Below are 19,667 nucleotides of genomic sequence, written 5' to 3' on the forward strand. Positions count from 1 at the left end.
GTAATTATGAAAAGTATGTGGTAATAGGGGAGAGTAATCATTAAAAGTTAGGTAGGAAAAAGCTCAGAGGAAAATGCTATGTTCCATGCACTCCCAACTAAGCACAAATAAATATATATATGGGCCAAGAGTAGAAGGAAACTAAACTGTGCAAGACTCCCCAAATACAGCATGATTTTTTGCAAGCTGTTTCCTCTGCCTTGAATGTTCTCACACACACAGACATACATATGCATATACACACATAAGTATACATTCAGATACATTCCCATATACAAATAAACATGCCCAATACACATACTCCCATACACACATATATACTAATGTACACAATGTTCTGGGCATAAAAACAGATACATAGATCCATGAAACATAATAAAGAGCCCAGGAACAAACCCACAAATATATGGTCAATTAATTTATGACAAAGGAGCCAAGACATATAATGGGGAAAGAGCAGTCTCTTCAATAAATGGTGCTGGGGAAACTGGACAGCCATATTGAAAGAATGAAACTGGACTCCTGTCTTAAAACTACAAAAATTAACTTAAAATGGATGAAAAGACTTGAATGTAATACCTGAAACCATAAAAGTCCTAGAAGAAAGCATAGAGGGTAAGCTTCTTGACCTAAGCCTTGCAGATGATTTTTTGGATTTGACACCGAAAGCAAAGGCAACAAAAGCAAAAATAAACAAGTGGGACTACATCAAACTAAAAAGCTTCTCCACTGCAAAGGAAACCATCAACAAAATGAAAAGGCAGGGCTTCCCTGGTGGCACAGTGGTTGAGAGTCCGCCTGCCGATGCAGGGGACACAGGTTCGTGCCCCGGTCCGGGAGAATCCCACATGCCGCCAGAGCGGCTGGGCCCGTAAGCCATGGCTGCTGAGCCTGCACGTCTGGAGCCTGTGCTCCACAACGGGAGAGACCACAACAGTGAGAGGCCCGCGTACCGAAAAAAAAAAAAAATGGGCAGAGGATCTAAATAGACATTTTTCCAAAGAAGGCACACAAATGGCCAAGAGGTACATGAAATATGCTCAACAACACTAATCATCAGGGAAATGAAAATCAAAACCACAGTGAGATATCACCTCTCACCTACTGGAATTGCTACTATCAAAAAGACAAGAAATAAGTATTGGCAAGGATGTGGAGAAAAAGGAACCTTTGGGTACTATTAGTGGGAATATAAATTGGTGCAGCCACTATGGAGAACAGTATGGCAGTTCCTCAAAAATTTAAAAATAGAACTACCATATGATCCAGCAATTCCACTTGTGGGTATTTATCTGAAGAAAATGAAAACATAACCCAACAGATACACACCATCATGTTCACTGTAGCATTATTTACAACAGCCAAGATATGGAAGCAACCTAAGTGTCTATCAATGGATGAATGGATTAAAAAATGTGAGATACAGATATATATATGAAAATTATTCAGCCATAAAAAAGAATGAAATCTTGCCATTTGTGACAACACAGATGGACCTCAAGGGTATTATGCTAAGTGAAATAAGTCACACAGAGAGAGACAAATACCATATGATCTCACTTATATGTGGAATCTAGATAAAAAAACAAAACAAAACTGAGCTCATAGATACAGAAAACAGATCTGTGGTTGCCAGAGGTGGTGGGAGGGTGGGCAAAATGGGTGAAGGGGGTCAAAAGGTACAAACCTCCAGTTATAACATGAATAAGTCATGGGGATGTAACATACAGCATGGTGATTATAGGTAATAACACTGTACTGCATATTTAAAAGCTGCTAAGGGAGTAAATCTTAAAAGTTCTCCTCACAAGAAAAAAAGCTCTGTAACTATGTACGGTGACAGATGTTAACTAGACTTATTGTGGTGATCACTGTGCAATATGTACAAATATCAAATCATTATATCGTACACCTATGTCAATTATATATATATATATAAAATCTCAATTTTTTAAAAAAAATATTAGATTTACTGTGTTATGCAACATAAAAACCAGGACAAACATAAGAAATTATAACATGTTTAAAGAACCTATATACACACTCAAGAGGGAGAGAACATGGCCCTAAACTTAGGGAGAGCCTCAGGTTGAATTAGGTGAAAAAAGGGGTGAGCAAAAGATTAGCACTTTCTCTATAAATAACAAATTCTGGAGAGGGTGTGGAGAAAAGGGAACCCTCCTACACTGTTGGTGGGAATGCAAGTTGGTGCAGCTACTATGGAGAACAGTATGGAGGTTCCTCAGAAAACTAAATACAGAATTACCATATGATCCAGCAATCCCACTCCTGGGCATATATCCAGACAAAACTACAATTCAAAAAGATACATGTACCCCTATGTTCACAGCAGCACTATTCACAATTGCCAAGACATGGAAACAACCTAAATGCTCATCAACAAATGAATGGATAAAGAAGATGTGGTACATATATACAATGGAATATTACTCAGCCATAAAAAAAGAATGAAATAATGCCATTTGCAACAACACGGATGCAACTAGAGATTATCATACTAAGGCAAGTAAGTCAGAAAGAGAAAGACAAATACCATATGGTGTCCATATGTGGAGTCTAAAATATGACACAAATGAACCTATCTATGAAACAGAAACAGAATCAGGGACAGAGAGAACAGACTTGTGGTTGCCAAGCGGGAGGGGAGTGGAGGGATGGAGTGGGAGTTTGGGATTAGCAGATGCAAATTATTATATATAGAATGGATAAAAAACAAAGTCCTACTATATAGCACTGCGAACTATATTCAATACCCTGTGATAAGCCATGTTGGAAAAGAATATGAAAAAGAATGTACACATATGTATAACTGAATCACTTTGCTGTAAAGCAGTAATTAACACATTGTAATTCAACTATACTTCAATAAAAAATAAATTTAAAAAAAAGATTGATTGGCACTTTCAAGAAGGAGAATGAACATGGGAGAGAACAAATTAGAGAATGACATTTTCAGGGACTGGAAGTAACTCAGAGTTGCCAGAGTTTACAAGGAAGTTGGAAAAGAGTGAGAGATGAGATAGAGTAAGAGATAATAAGTGGACAGTTCTGGGAGAATAATTTAAGTCATAACAATTTACATGGACTTTACACTAAAGGCAACAGGAAAGGTTTTAAGGAAGAGAGAAGCAAAATTAGTAAGATAAAGAAATTAAAAAATAGAAAATTGAAATAATAATCACAATAATAATAATCACAGTGAGTAAAATACTTGTTTTAATCATTAAAACCCCAAATTATCCTCTTATAAAGATTATTAAATGGAGACACTATTTGAAAAAACTGGATGAAAAGATGTAGAGGATACAGTATTAAAAACAAGAAAGGGAAAGAAAACAACTCCTACAAACCAGTAACAACCCAATAAACAAAAAATATATACAAGCATCTCACAGAAGAGGAAATACATGTGACTGATAAACATACAAATAGATGCTCAACATTACTACAATTCATGGAAATTCAAATCAAGAGCACAGTGAGATGCTATTCTATACTTAAGACATGTAAAAACACTAAATTTTTGAAAGGAACAACTCAACTGAGTCTCTTAGCCATTGTTTGTATGAACTCAAATTGATAAGACCACTTTGGAAAAACAACATTACTATATGAAGTTAAATACGTGTACAGTCTACGACCCCCAGCAATTCCACTCGGAGCGAGTGGAATTTCATACATTTATTGGCCATTTGTATTTCTTCCTTTGTTCAGACCCTCTTCAAACTTTTTCTAAGAGCTAATCCACCTCATTCTTAATAATTTTTAAGAACTGATGTATATGTGTGTGTGTGTGTGTGTGTGTATGTTGAAGAAGATAGCCTTTGCTTATAATGTGTATTCGAATTATTTCACCTACCACTATGCTGTTTATCTTTGGTATGCTATATTTTGCCAAATTTTACTATTCAAAGAATCAAACTTCCCAATCTTTTGTTTTTAACTACTGAATTCACAGCTTTTAAATTAACAGGTCTCTAACATAACTTTCCAGGGATAAAGCTCTGGACTAGAATGTACTAGTTCTATCCTTCCTATCTGTGGAGCTCTACTGGTGTTTCATGCCACCTCAATGTAGATTTAAAAATCCAAAGGCATCATCAGAGTTCTAATGTATAAGCATAACCCCAACCGAGACTAAGGAAGATTTGCCTCTGCCATGATTTGGACTTAGATGTCACCCCTAAAATAGTACATAATAGTATACAGAGGAAGGGCCTTTAAGCTTCTGATTTCAACACACATTAATTTGGTCCCATATTGCCTCATGCAAGGTAAAAAATAAATAAATAACAACAATAAAAATGAACAAACCAAAAAAACCTCTTTAACGAAAAAGAAAAATCTGCATAGATGTTTAAACATGAATTCATAATATGTACCCCCAAAAGATCATCTTACCTGTTAGGCTGCCTTGGAATATATATAAGGCATCACAGGCAGCAGGAGGTGTAGGTACCAGTCCTTGAAAAAGTCCATGGAATGCTGCAACCAACCAGCAGGCAAGAACACCCACTCAGAAAAAAATCTATGAGTTTTTTTTTAATCTGATCATCTTATTGCTAGTTTTAAGGCTACCCAATATTATTAATTCACAGATCCCTTCTGTTACCCATTTCTAGTTTGTACTTAACAAGCTTTTACATTTGCTTTTTCTATCCTGCTTTCACTTACAAATTAAAATATATTCGAGTTCTCCCTCTCTATCCTTCACTCTCACACAGTTCAACAAATAGCTTGTAATTTTACTGTCATTTTATAATTTTCCCTAGCAAACTAGTGAAACTGCCAAATTATAGGTAAATATGTGGTTGATTCCATTTGCCCAAAATGATTAGCCTCACCTCTCCTGTTTGAGGCAATCAAACCTTCCTTCATCAAGCCAACAAATATGATCAGGATTTAATTTTGTCATGGATCCACATACTTTTTTTTTTTTTTTTAATTTTTTGGACATGCCGCACAGCATGTGGGATCTTAGTTCCCCAACCAGGGATCGAAACCACACCCCTTGCATTGGAAGCTCGGGGAGTCTTAACCACTGGACCGCTGGGGAAGTCCCCACATGCATTTTAAAAGGAAAGAAAATTATATAGATAATGGTGATTTAGTTTTTAAAAATATGTCTAATAAGAGGTTTCTTTACTATTTATTATGAGAACATTTTAAAATATTTACTGCATGTAGCACTCCCTATTGCTATGAAGTTTACATGCATTTTCATTTCATCACTAGCACCTGAGAGCAACCATAACAGAAGTAAAAACTTAAGGTCAAACAAATTAATATTAAAATTTATAATCTGAGTTGTGAGCCAATATTTGTTCATACAAGACTTTTCTCAAAAGAGGAATGGTTCCTTCCAAGAGACTGCCTTTTTTATAATACAAAATAATTAACAGTTGTCATAATACCACCACTATTCTGCTCAAGCTCCAGTAGTTGTCAGTTTAATGTCAGATGGTAGTATGCAATTTCCATTGAGACTGAATTAGTGTAAGTTGATGAAATGAAGCACCGGGCTACATTAACTTACTTAGCAATCAGGTTTTGTACTGAGACTGTTAGCAGTAGCATATGTTAAGATCCATATCAGGACAGCTTGCTTTTGTCAGTTGTTTGTATTAAAACCAACTGCACTGTCAACAGTATTTATTAAGTATTCAGAGATCCAAAATTGATATTAATTAATAATAATAAGAGGGACTTCCCTGGTGGTCCAGTGGTTAAGAATCCACCTTCCAATGCAGGGGATGCGTGTTCGATCCCTGGTTGGGGAACTAAGATCCCACATGCTGCGGGGCAACTAAGCCCATGTGCTGCAACTAATGAGATCGCACACTGCAACTACTGAGCCTGTGCACTCTAGAGCCACAACTAGAGAGCCCACGTGCCGCCACTAGAGAGAAGCCTGCGTGCCGCACTGAAAAATTCCGCATGCTGCAACTAAGACCTGACAGTCAAATAAATAAATAATAAATATTTTTTAAAATAATAATAAGAGATAACATTTATTTAACATTTATTAAACGCCAGGTACTCAGAACCAGCCAACAACCCCCTAAGGTAAGAACTATTACTATTACAGATATGGGAAATTATGGCCCAGAGAGTGAAGTCACTTTAAGGTCACACAACTAGTAAATGGGGAGAGCTGAAATCTCAAGCAAGTTTGGCTCCAAAAGTAATAAAGACAATAACAACGAGGACAAATACATGCAAGGAGAACCCAACTCACTAACAGATATAGAGACTACAACAAACTATATATTCCCATTGTTATAAGCATTATATAACTGACTCTCCAGGAACAGAAAAATTACAAGCTATTTGTTGAACAGTGTGAGAGTGAAAGGTAGAGAGGGAGAACTCGAATATCTTTAATTTATAAGTGAAAGCTGGATAGAAAAAGCAAATGTAAAAGTTTGATAAATAACAAACTAAAAATGGGTAGCAGAAGGGACCTGTGAATTAATAATATCGGGTAGTCTTAAAACTAGCAATAAGATGATCAGATTAAAAAACTCAGATTTTTTCTGAGTGGATTCAAAGTGATATAGAGAGATGAAAAGTGCATAGTTCCAGGGACTTCCCTGGTGGTCCAGTGGATAAGACTCCACGCTCCCAATGCAGGGGGCCTGGGTTCGACCCCTGGTTGGGGAACTAGATCCCACATGCATGCCGCAACTAAGAAGTCAGCATGCTGCAACTAAAAGATCCCGTATGCCGCAACGAAGATCCTGAGTGCTGCAACTACGACCAGGATCAGCCAAAATAAATAAATAAAAAATAAATAAACATTAAAAAATTTAAAAATCACATAGTTCCAGGTTTGTTAACGGTTCCAGAGGGTAAGCTGAAGCTTCACTTGATATGATCAGTAATGGAAGCTAGCAGAGAATTTAAGAGGGTGGTAACAGATGCAGTAAAAAATGGCAGAAGAGAAAATGACCTTGGCTGCAAGCAAATAAGATTATCATAAACTCAAGGAATTCACACCTATTGATGAAGTAAGACTGAAAGTAAATAGGAATTCAACGAGAAAAGGAACAACAGTCTGCTCTGTCACAAAGAAGTCTACTATATGAAGTAAAAATGTAAGCCTAAGACAGACTGAAAGTATGAAGACATCATTTATCTTAGCAAAATCAATCAACACTTAAGCTCCATGAGGTGGGGAATTTGTAGCACTCACTCACTTTGTTGTGGAATTAACGAACGATGAAGATGTCTGCTTTGGTAACCTGGCTCAAACCCTTCTTCAAAATTTTGCTTAAAAAGGGTAGCCAGGAAAGGGGAGAGCTGCTACTATTGAGAATAGAAAGTCTGAGAGTAAAATGGCAGAAATGATTTAAAGACCAACAAAAATTAATATATGGCTAGAGTTAGTTTTGAGACTGAAGAGTCAGAGAAGACCTGTTGTGGCAGTACTTTAAAATTTAAATTCCCTTTACAGACTCCAAAATTAGAACAGAAGTGGGAATGCAAATCTATGAACATTTGCTCCCAAATGACAATTCTTTTTTAAAAATGATCTATGTATGAGCCTTAGCATAATTCAAAAACTATAACTCCAGGATTTTTGAAAGCTTGGTCCATCATGGATGTTTAAAAGAACTAATATTTCTAAAACGGCAGCTCAGAAATCACACTAGCACGGAAAGTGACGTAATTCCAACACCCGCCCTGCCCCCCACCCAGCCCTTTTTGATCAGTAGGTAGAAACAGCACCATGGCTGAGTACAGCATAAAAGCTAACCCTACCAAAAGGGAAAAAATATTAAGTTAGCGGCCTTGAGTCAAAACAGCAGCAGTATTCAGGAGAAGGGTGGAGTTTAATCACGCTCCAGTGTTAAATGACTAACGTGGGTCAGCCTGAAGCTGGTTATGAGTCCCCAGGGTAAAAATGACATATTCACATTACAGTTTGATGTCTGTGCTAGAAAAATGTTCAGACCAAGAATGAAACATTGCACAGTTCTGGGAAATATCACTCACTCTGTGGTCTGTTGTGGATGGCATCGCCAACTGCTGCATAGTAACAGCCAGCCCACCCTAACCACGCTGGTTCTAACAGCTTACGGTGCTTGATTAAGACCCTGTGGGTTTATGTGATAAACATATCATTCCTTCCTTGTTACCACTTAACTTTAAAACGGTCTAAAATGCCAAAGAACATTCTCTCTTAACTAAACAAATATTTATTTTGTTGAAATAAAACATAACTTGTATTTTTCATATGATCCTGCCATGAATTAATTTTCTTTTTTATTAACTGAGTAGAATGAGCTCACAGCAACAGTGTCAAACCACACCTGATGACTAATGAAATGCCACACTGAAGCCCCTAAAATGTGATCACCACCACAAAGACCCTAAGCCTTCACCCCATTCCTGACTCAAGGACAAAAGTCTAACATACAAGGTGGAAAAGGTGAGCAATCCATGGCATTTATAGAGCAACTCTGTGATGGACTCCAACATGTAAACAAAACACACATTCATACTCATCCACTAAATGTTAAAATGAGATTTAGCACAGCCAGGGACTATAGTAAGCTGCTCAATCTCTTACTATATATCAGCATTTCCCAAAAAATTTTCCAAGGAATATTAAAAGCATTCCATGGTCAGAAAATCTGAAATGCCACAGCTATTCATCTGGGATCATCACCATGCATATTAGCCTATTAGGGCTCTGAGAGGTCATGTAGTAAAGAAACTGGTTTTGTTAACCCAGTTTTTCCCATACTTACTTGATCACAAAACCTGGTTTTTTTTTTGTTTTGTTTTGTGAAATATCAGTGATATGAAGAGTTTGGGAAATGCCACTCAAAGATTACCATGTATACATGTATTAATTGTTTGTTAACAATTAAAATATAACATACAAAATTAAATAAGATTTGCTTGATGCTTGCAGAGTACTAAAGGAAACTGCAGTGCCTTAGGTTCAAAAAATGTTGGTTGATAGCTTTACTTCCCAAAACGACAAGCAAAGTACCATTAACTGTATATTCAGTAATGCTAAAAATAAAGCACAAAAAGCCTGTTCTATAGTAGTGTCACTTAGCACATAATTCTCATAAGTGAATAAAAACATCAATATTTGGGCTGAGAGCATTTTAAGTGCTCAGTAAGAACATATAGTGTGATTATTGATCAGAAAACATCTAAATGTCTATGACTTCAGGAGCCCACAACCTTAATAATCTCTCCTCGCGTTACTGACTACATTGAGATAACCTACTAATACCCAAACAGTGGCACCTACTGAGGATTATTACAATACTTACCACATTACAAAAAGAATCCAGACCAATGCTACGTACATACTTAGTACATTCTGGATTAGACCAAGTAAAATTTAACAACAAGCTGAACAGCATTCTATAAAACAAAAACAAAAAGTCAGTTAGGCTAATTCTGTCTGTTTTTCTAAGCTATGGACTCATAGTGAGAAAGAAGATTGTCTTGGAACTTGATGACTGAATCATATCTGAAATCTTTAAAGTTTATCTACACTTACCTCAAAAGAAGTTCTTTGGGTAACTTTTTGTTAATAAGGCCTTCATCATTATTTGAGAAAACCTACAGGAAAAAAAAAGGGGATATTATTAAAATGTTCCTCAATCAAAAAAAAAAAAGACACACATTTTGTAGATCAAAACAGCCCCAATCACTGTCCTACAATTATGATAGTAATTTCATGAAGTCACCATTCTTCGACACTGATGGATATAAAAATAATTTATACCCTATTACCATTTAATAAAAACAGCAAACATTTAGAGAAGAGTTAACACACAGCCATATCTACACTACATTATATTACAGATTTTAGCCAAGGCGTTTAGAAAGGAAAATGAATAAAAGGCATGCTGACTGGAAAGGAAGAAATAAAACTTCTATTTACAGATGACATAATCTTGTATACTGAAAATTCTAAAAAAGAGACACAAAAAAACTATTAGAACTAATAAAGGAATTCAGCCAGGTTGCAAGATACAATATACAAATATACAATATATTCATATAAAAATAAATTCTATTTCCATATATTACCAATGAACAACCTGAAAATGAAATTAAGAAAACAATCTCATTTGTAACAGCAAAAAAAAAAAAAATACTTAAGGGACTTCCCTGGTGGTGCAGTGTTTAAGAATCCGCCTGCCAATACAGGGGACAATGGGTTCGATCCCTGGTCCTGAAAGATCCCACATGCTGTGGAGCAACTAAGCCCGCGAGTCACATCTACTGAACCTGTGCTCTAGAGCCCGAGAGCCTCAACTGCTGGCCCCACGCGCCACAACTACTGAAGCCCGCACACCCTAGAGCCCGCACGCTGCAACTACTGAGCCCACGCGTCACAACTACTGAAGCCTGTGTGCTCTAGGGCCCACATGCAGCAACTACTGAGCCTGTGTGCCACAACTACCAAAGCCCACGTGCCTAGAGCCTGTGCTTCACAAGAGAAGCCACTGCAATGAGAAGCCTGCACACCACAACTAGTGAAAGCCTGTGTGCAGCAACAAGGTCCCAAAACAGCCAAAAAAAAAAACAACAACTTAGGAATACATTTAACTAAAGAAGTGCCTGACATTATATATTGCAAACTTATGCTAAACGCTGTTGTCAGAAATTAAAGAAGGCTTGAATAAACTGAAACACATCCCACGTTCATGAATTGGAAGATTTAATAGCGTTAAGTTAGCAATGTTCCTCAGCTTGTACTTATTCTACTTGGGGTTTGCCAACTATGTCCAGACTGCTATTAGGTCCATCAAATAAATATTTAATGTCTGATTCATACTTTCACTTCTAGCATTCCCAGTTCGGTCTTTTTATAGTCTTCCATCTTCCTGCTAAAATCTTCTAACTGTTCATCCATTCCAACTGTTCAACATCTGGACCATCACTGACTGTTTCTCTTAGCTCTTCTCCTGATCATGGGTCACATTTCTTTGTTTCTCTACATGTCTCATAATTTGTTATTTCACACCAAACATTGTGCATAAAAAAATAATTAATTTACAAGGATCAATGAAACTAAGAGCTGTTTCTCTGAAAAGAAAAAATTGACAGAGAAAGGGAGGAGAGACTGGCCAAGATAGCAGAGCTATCCTTGAGCTATCCACTGAGCTCACCTCCTCTCACGAGCACACCAAAATCACAACTATTTGCAAAACAACCATCAATGAAAAAGACCAGAATCTACCAGAAAAAGATCTTCTACAATTAAAGGAGGAACCACAACAAGATGGGTAGGAGAGGCAGACTCTCAATATAATCATGTCCCATACCACGGGGTGGGCAACCCACAAACTGGAGAATCATTATATTGCAGAGGTTCTCCCACAGGAGTGAGAGTTCTAAGCCCCACATCGGGCTCTGCAGCCCAGAAGTCAAGCACCAAGAAGACAAGCCCCCAGAGCATTTGGCTTTGAAGGTCAGCGGGGCTTAACTTCGGGAGGCTCAAAGGACTGGGGGAAACAGAGACCTGGCTCTTAAAAGGTGCACACAAAATCTGACTTGTTCTAGAACCCAGGGCAAAAGCAGTAATTTGATAGGAGCCTGGGCCAGACCTACCTACTGGCCTAGGAGAGTCTCCTTGGAGGGAGGCGGGGGGGAGCTGTGGCTCACCCTGGGGACACAGACACTGGCAGCAGCCTTTCTTGGGAGCTCCTTCTACTGCGTGGACAATGGTGCTGCCAGGCACCATTGTGGAACCCTCCCTCTAGCTCATTAGCACCAAGACCTGGCCCATCCAACAGCCTATAGGCACCAGTGCTGGGAGGCCTCAGGCAAAGCAGCTAAGTGGATGGGGACACAACCCCACCTATCAGCAGACAGGCTGCCTAAAACTTCCTGAGCCCACAGCTGCCTCTGAACATGGCCCTGCCCACCGGAGGGCTAGGACCCAGCTCCACCCACCAATGTGCAGGCACCAGCCCTGCCCTCCAAGAAGGCTATTCTAGCCATTGGACAAGTCTCACCCACCAGGGGGCAAACACCAGATGTAAGAAAGCCACAATCCCACAGCCTGCAGACCCAGCCTGCCCACAGCAGGCCAGACCCTACCCTGGGACCAGCTGGGCCCCGACCCGTCCCACTAGCAGGCCAAAACAAGCTTCCCAACACCCTGGACTCCATACTCAACTGTGTCAGGAAACCCCACCCCCACCCCCACCCCGCACATACACACCAGTTATCTGACACCAGCTCTGTTATCCCTGGGCACTACAGCCAGACTCCAGGACCCAACTGTGATTGCTAGTAGTCCGACATTAATCCCAATACCTGGCTTCACCCATCAGTAGGTGGGCAACAGCCCCAAAGTTTTCTGGACCCTGATTCCACCCACCAGTGAGCCAGGACTAGCCCCAGGGCCCCCTGGGGTACTGCAGTCAGCTGCCTCGTGACTAGGCTCCACCAACCAGTAGCCAACAGCCTCCCAAAACATGGCCAAAGCATGGCCTGGCAACCAACCAGAGTAGGGGCCAACCAAGCCCACCAGACTGTCCACACAGTCAGCCTGCCACAACAGAAGGAACCATGCAGCCCTCATAGGGGGAACTGCTAGAACATACAGCTTGGCCATGATAGGGGAGTGCACCGCTAGGATGCATAGCACATCTCCTACAGAAGAATACTTCTCCAAGGTCAGGAAATGTAATTAACCCACCAGATACATAAAAATACAAACAGCAACTTAGGCAAAATGAGGTGAACATGTTCTAATTGAAGGAACAAAATAAAACCCTAGAATAAGAACTTAGTGAAGTGGAGACACGCAATCTACCCAAGAAAGAGTCCAGGATAATGATCATAACGATGATCAAAGAACTCAGGACAAGAATGGATGCACAGAGTAAAAAGTTAAAAGTTTTTAACAAAGGGAAAACATTAAAAAAAAAGAGAAAGATGAAGAACACAATAACTGAAATGAAAAATATACTAGAAGGAATCTACAGTAGACTAAATGATACAGAAAAATGGATCAGCAAGCTGAGAGATGGAGTAGTAGAAATCACTGCCACTAAACAGAAAAAAGGAAAAAGAATAAACAGAAATGAGGACAGTTTAAGAGCCCTTTGGGACAATATCAAGTGTACAAATATTCACATTATAGGGGTCCCAGAAGGAGAAGAGAGATAAAAAGGAGCTGAGAACATATTTGACGAAATAACAGGTGAAAACTTCCCTAACCTGGAAAAGGAAGCAGTCATCCGAGTCCAGGAAGGGCAGAGAGTTCCATACAGGATTAACCCAAAGAGTAACACACCAAGACACATTGTAATTAAGATGACAAAAAATTAAAGATAAAGAGAGAATCTTAAAAGCAGCAAGGGAAAAGCAACAAATAAAATCCAAGGGAACTCCCATAAGCCTATCAGCTGATTTTTCAGCAGAAACCCTGCAGGCCAGAAGGGAGTGGGGCATGATTTTTTTTTTTTTTTTTTTTTTTCAGCACGCAGGCCTCTCACTGTTGTGGCCTCTCCCATTGCGGAGCAGAGGCTCCGGACAAGCAGGCTCAGCGGCCATGGCTCACGGGCCTAGCCGCTCCGCGGCATGTAGGATCTTCCCAGACCAGGGCACGAACCCGTGTCCCCTGCATCAGCAGGCGGACTCTCAACCACTGCGCCACCAGGGAAGCCCATGATAGATTTTAAATGATGAAAGGGAAGTACCTGCAACCTACAACCAAGAAATACTCTACCCAGCAAGCCTCTCGTTCAGATTTGATAGAAAGATCAAAAGCTTTACAAACAAGCAAAAGCTAAAAGAGTTCAGCACCATCAAATCAGCTTTACAACAAATATTAAAGGAACTTCTCCAGGTGAAAAAAGAAAAGGCCACAACGAGAAATATGAAAATTACGAAATGAAAAAGCTCATCAGTAAAGGCAAACACACAGTAAAGGTAGGGAATCATCCACACATAAAGTGAGTAGGAAGGTTAAAAGACGAAGGTAATAAAATCACTATCAAAATCACTTAAGCAGTTAAGGGATACACAAAACAATTAGATAAAAGATATGATATAAAAACAGTAATTGTGAGGGGAGAAGAGTACAAAGACAGGGTTGTTAAAACGCATTTGAAAGTAAGAGATCAGCAACTTAATCACATATATATAGATTGCTATATAAAAATTTCATGGTAACCACAAACCAAAAATCAAAAATAGATATCACACAAAAAAAGAAAAAAGAATCCATATAAAACACTAAAAACAGTCAAATCACAAGAGAAGAACAAAAGAAGAAGAAAAAGACAAAACAAAAGAAACCCCAGACAATTAACAAAATGGCAACAAGAACATACATATCAATAATTACCTTAACTGTAATATGTTCCAATCAAAAGACACAGCGTGGCTCAACGGATACAAAAACAAGACCCATATATATGCTGCCTACAAGAGACTCACTTCAGATCTAAAGACACAAAAGACTGAAAGTGAGGGGATGGAAAAGGTATTCCATGCAAATGGAAATCAAAAAAAAGCCAGAATAGCAATACTTTTATCAGACAAAACATACTTTAAAATAAAGACTGTTACAAAGAAGCACACTACATAATGATCAAGGGATCAATCCAAGAAGAAGACAGAACAATTGTAACTATATATGCACCCAACACATGAGCACCTCAATATATAAGGCAAATATTAACGGACATAAAAGGAGAAATCAACAGTAACATAATAGTAATTTAGCACCCCACTTACATCAATGAACAGATCATCTAGATAGAGAATCAATAAGGAAACACTGGCCTGAAATGACACATTAGACGAGATGGACTTAACTGATACATAAAGAGCATTCCATCCAGAAGCAGCAGAATACACATTCTTTTCAAGTGCACATGGAACATTCTCCAGGATACACCACATGTTAGGCTTCAAAACAAGCCTCAGTAAATTTAAGAAAACTGAAATAATATCAAGTATCTTTTCCAACCACAACGCTATGAGACTAGAAATCAACTACAAGGAAAAAAAAATGCAAAAAACACAAACACATGGAGGCTAAACAATATGCTACTAAACCACCAATGGATCATTAAAGAAATCAAAGAGGAAATCAAAAATACCTACAGACAAATGAAAATGAAAACACGATGATCCAAAACTAATGGGATGCAGCAGAAACAGTTCTAAGAGGGAAGTTTACAGCAATACAAGTTTACCTCAGGAAACAAGAAAAATCTCAAACAACCTAAACTTACATCTAAACGAACTAGAGAAAGAACAAACAAAACCCAAAGTTAGTAGAAGGAAAGAAATCATAAAGATCAGAGCAGAAATAAATGAAATAGAGACTAAAAAAATAGAAAAGATCAATGAAACTAAAAGTTGGTTCTTTGCAAAGATAAACAAAATTGATAAACCATTAGCCAAATTTATCAAGAAAACCCAATAAAATCAGAGATGAAAAAGAAGTTACAAGTGACACCACAGAAATACAAAGGATCATAAGACAACAGTGATCAAACAACTATATGCCAATAAAATGGACAGCTTAGAAGAAATGGGCAAATTCTCTGAAATGTACAGTCTCCCAAGATTGAACCAGGAAGAAACAGAAAATATGAACGGACCAATTACCAGTAATGAAACTGAATCAGTAATTTAAAACTCCCAACAAAGAAAAGTCCAGGATCAGATGGCTTCACAGGTGAATTCTACTAAACATTTTGGGAAGAGTTAACACGTATCCTTCTCAAACTATTCTCCCTCCCCAAAAAAAGAAACTGCAGAGGAAGGAACACTTCCAAATTCATTATGTGAGGCCAGCATCACCCTGATACCAAAACCAAGGATATCACAAAAAAAGAAAATTACAGGCCAATATCACTGATGAACAAGATGCAAAAATCCTCAACACAATATTAGCAAACTGATTCCCACAATACATTAAAAGAATCATATGCCATAATCAAGTGGGATTTATCCCAGGGATGCAAGAATTTTTCAATATCTGCAAAATCAATGTGATACACCACGTTAACAGACTGAAGAATAAAAACCATATGATTATTTCAACAGATGCAGAAAAAGCTTTTGACAATATTCAACATCAATTTATGATAAAAACTCTCTAGAAAGTGGGCCTAGAGGAAACATACATCAACATACTAAAGGCCATATATGACAAACCCACAGCTAACATCATACTCAATGGTGAGAAGCTGAAAGCATTTAGGTGGGTTAATTACATGCCCACTCTCACCACTTTTATTCAACAGAGTACTGGAAGTCATAGCCACAGCAATCAGACAAGAAAAAGAAATAAATCCAAATTTTGAAAGGAAGAAGTAAAACTGTCACTGTTCGCATGATACTAAGTGCAGAAAATCCTAAAGATGCCACCAGAAACTACTACAGCTTATTAATGAATCTGGTAAAGTTTCAGAATACAAAATTGATATACAGAAATCTGTTGCATTTCTATGCATTGACAACGAACTGTAAGATACGGAAACAGGGACTTCCCTGGTGGCGCAGTGGATAGGAATCCACCTGTCAGTGCACAGGACACGGGTTCAATCCCTGGTCCAGGAAAATCCCACATGCCGCGGGGCAACTAAGCCCATGCACCACAACTACTGAGCCTGCACTCTAGAGCCCGCGTGCCACAACTACTGAGGCTGCGTGCTGCAACTACTGAAGTCCGCGTGCCTAGAGCCTGTGCTCCGCAACAAGAGAAGCCACTGCAACAAGAAACCCACACACCGCAACAAAGAGTAGCCCCCACTCGCCACAACCAGAGAAAGCCCACGCACAGCAACGAAGACCCAACGCAGCCAAAAATAAATAAAATCTTTTTTAAAAAAAAAGATAAGGAAACAATCCCATTTACCATCTCATCAAAAAGAATAAAATAACTACAAATAAACCTACCTAAGGAGGTAAAAGACCTGTATTTGGAAAACTATGACATTAAAAGACTATAAAACTATAAGGTGAAGAAATTGAAGATGACACAAACAGATGAAAAGATATATCTTGTATTCTTGTATTGGAAAAATTAATATTGTTAAAGTGACCATACTACCCAAGGCAATCTATAGATTCAATGCAATCCCTATCAAAATATACCCAGAGCACTTTTCATAGAACTAGAACAAATAATCTCAAAATTTGTATGGAAACACAAAAGACCTTGAATAACTAAAACCATGTTGGGAAAGAAGAACAGAGCTGGAGGAATCATGCTCCCTGACTTCAGACTATACTACAAAGCTAGAGTAATCAAAAAGTATGGTACTAGTAGAAAAACAGACACACAGATCAATGGAACAGAACAGACAGCCCAGAAGTAAACCCACACACAGTTAATTAACTTATGACAAAGGAAGAAAGAATATACAATGGAGAAAAGACAGTCTCTTCAATAAATGGTGCTGGGAAAACTGGACAGCCACATGCAAGAGAATGAAACTGGATCCCTGTCTTATACCATACACAAAAATTAACTTAGAATGGATGACAGGCTTTCAATGTAAGATCTGAAAACATAACACTCCTAGAAAAAAACAGGCTGTAAGCTCCTTGACATAAGTTATGGGGATGATTTTTTGGACTTGACCCCAAAAGAAAAGGCAACAAAAGCAAAAATAAACAAGTTGGACTACATCAAACTAAAAAGCTTCTGCTCAGCAAAGCGAACCATCAACAAAATGAAAATATAACCTACTGAATGATTTTACAAATCATATATTTGATAAAAAGTTAATATCCAACAAGAAATCCAATTAAAAGATGGGGAAAGGATCTAAGATATCTTTCCAAAGACACACAGATGGCCAACAAGTACATGAATAGGTGCTCAACATAACTACTCATCAGGGAAACACAAATCAAAACCACAATGAGATACCACCTCACACCTGTCAAAATGGCTATTACCAAAAAAACAACAAATAAACAAGTGTTGGTGAGAATGTGGAAAACAGGGAACCCTATGCACTGTTGGTAGGAATGTAAATTGATGCAGCCACTGTGGAAAACAGTACGGAGGTTCGTCAACAAATTAAAAAATAGAACTACCATACGATCCAGGAATTCCACTTCAGGGTATTTTTCTGAAGAAAACAAAAACATTGTTGCAAAAGATATAGGCACTCCTATGTTCACTGAAGCATTATGCACAATAGCCAAGATATGGAAACAACTGAAATGTCTATCGATAAATGAATGGATAAAGAAAATATGGTAGATATATACAATGGAATATTATTCAACCATAAAAAAGAAGGAAATTTTTCACACTTGCAACAACATGGATGGACTTTGAGGGCATTATGCTAAGTGAAATAAGTCACACAATGAAAGACAAATACTTTGAAAGAAAGACAAATGATCTTATATGTGTAATCATAAAAAAAAAAATGAGCTCATATGTATACAGATTTATGGTTCCAGAGGTGGGGAATGGGAGGGTGGGCAAAATGGGTAAAGGGGGTCAAAAGGTACAAACTTCCAGTTATAACATGATTAAGTCATGGTGATGTAATATACAGCATGGTAACTATAGTTACTAATACTATATGGCATATTTGAAAGTGCTAGAAGAGTAAATCTTAAAAATTCTCCTGGGCTTCCCTGGTGGCGCAGTGGTTGAGAGTCCGCCTGCCGATGCAGGGGACACGGGTTCGTGCCCCGGTCCGGGAAGATCCCACATGCCGCGGAGCGGCTGGGCCCGTGAGCCATGGCTACTGAGGCTGCGCGTCCGGAGCCTGTGCTCCGCAACGGGAGAGGCCACAGCAGTGAGAGGCCCGCGTACGGCAAAAAAAAAAAAAAAATTCTCCTCACAAGAAAAAAAAATTCTCTAACTATGTATGGTGACAGATGTTAACTAGACTTATTGTGGTGATCATGGTGCAACATATACAAATATCAAATCATTCTGTTGTACAGCTTAAACTAATATGTTATATGTCAATTACACCTGAATTTTTTTTAAAGTAATTTACCTCCATAAAGGGCAGTTCCTCCTTCAACTAGGTTGCTGTGGGGCGGGAGGCGGGTATTGAATCCTTTTAATCTCTAGTTGACCTAGGTTTCAGATTTGTTGCAGCATTAGTCAGATTCAGTTCAAGAATGGTTTAAAATTTTTTTAGGGTGACATCAGAACCTCACCTTCAGGAGAAGTTGGGGTCTGAGCACTAGTAAAACTTCACAGATCTCTTTGAGCTGTACAACCAGGCTGCTAGCGAGCACTCTCTTGTTTTACATTCTGGCTGCCAGCTGGGGAGGTCTTTGCTCTGCAGAGGCACCCTCTACTGTCCGTTCCTTAAGGAGCTCTCTCTCTGCCCTGTTACTCTAACTCCACCGTCTGAAAGCCTTTTGCCTTGTCCTGACTGAAAACCTGTATAGCCAAAGAGGGACATTTCTCAGCTCTCCCGCGGGCCCCATCCGTTGTGACGCTGCCTTACACCTGGCGAAAGCCCCTAGCGCCGCAGAGAGGTTTCTGCTGACTCTCCTGCCTTGCCCCAAGTCTTCAGCAGGCTCCGCCCACCTCAAGGATGTTCTCAGCTCTCTTCCCTTGGCCCCAGCCTCCAGCCCACGTCTACATCCATGTACTCAGTGAAGGCCCATGGGAAAGAGAGGTAGGTGCAGCCTAGCTCTGC

The 19,667-nt window shown here is 38.8% G+C and overlaps 1 protein-coding gene across 1 annotated transcript in view; it reads right to left on the reverse strand.

Annotated features, from left to right (window-relative positions):
* Positions 1 to 19,162, reverse strand: part of FBXL2 (F-box and leucine rich repeat protein 2) — a 95,825-nt gene extending 76,663 nt beyond the window's left edge. The window contains exons 1-2 of the mRNA XM_024116495.3: positions 19,011 to 19,162; positions 9,551 to 9,612 (exon numbers count right to left, since the gene is read on the reverse strand). Coding sequence (XP_023972263.1) covers positions 9,551 to 9,612; positions 19,011 to 19,016 — 68 coding nt within the window. The 5' untranslated portion in view covers positions 19,017 to 19,162. The remainder of the gene's footprint in view (positions 1 to 9,550; positions 9,613 to 19,010) is intronic.
* Positions 19,163 to 19,667: the final 505 nt, after the last annotated feature.

This window comes from Physeter macrocephalus, chromosome 18 (assembly GCF_002837175.3).
Source record: "Physeter macrocephalus isolate SW-GA chromosome 18, ASM283717v5, whole genome shotgun sequence".
NCBI classification, from domain to species: Eukaryota; Metazoa; Chordata; class Mammalia; order Artiodactyla; family Physeteridae; genus Physeter; species Physeter macrocephalus.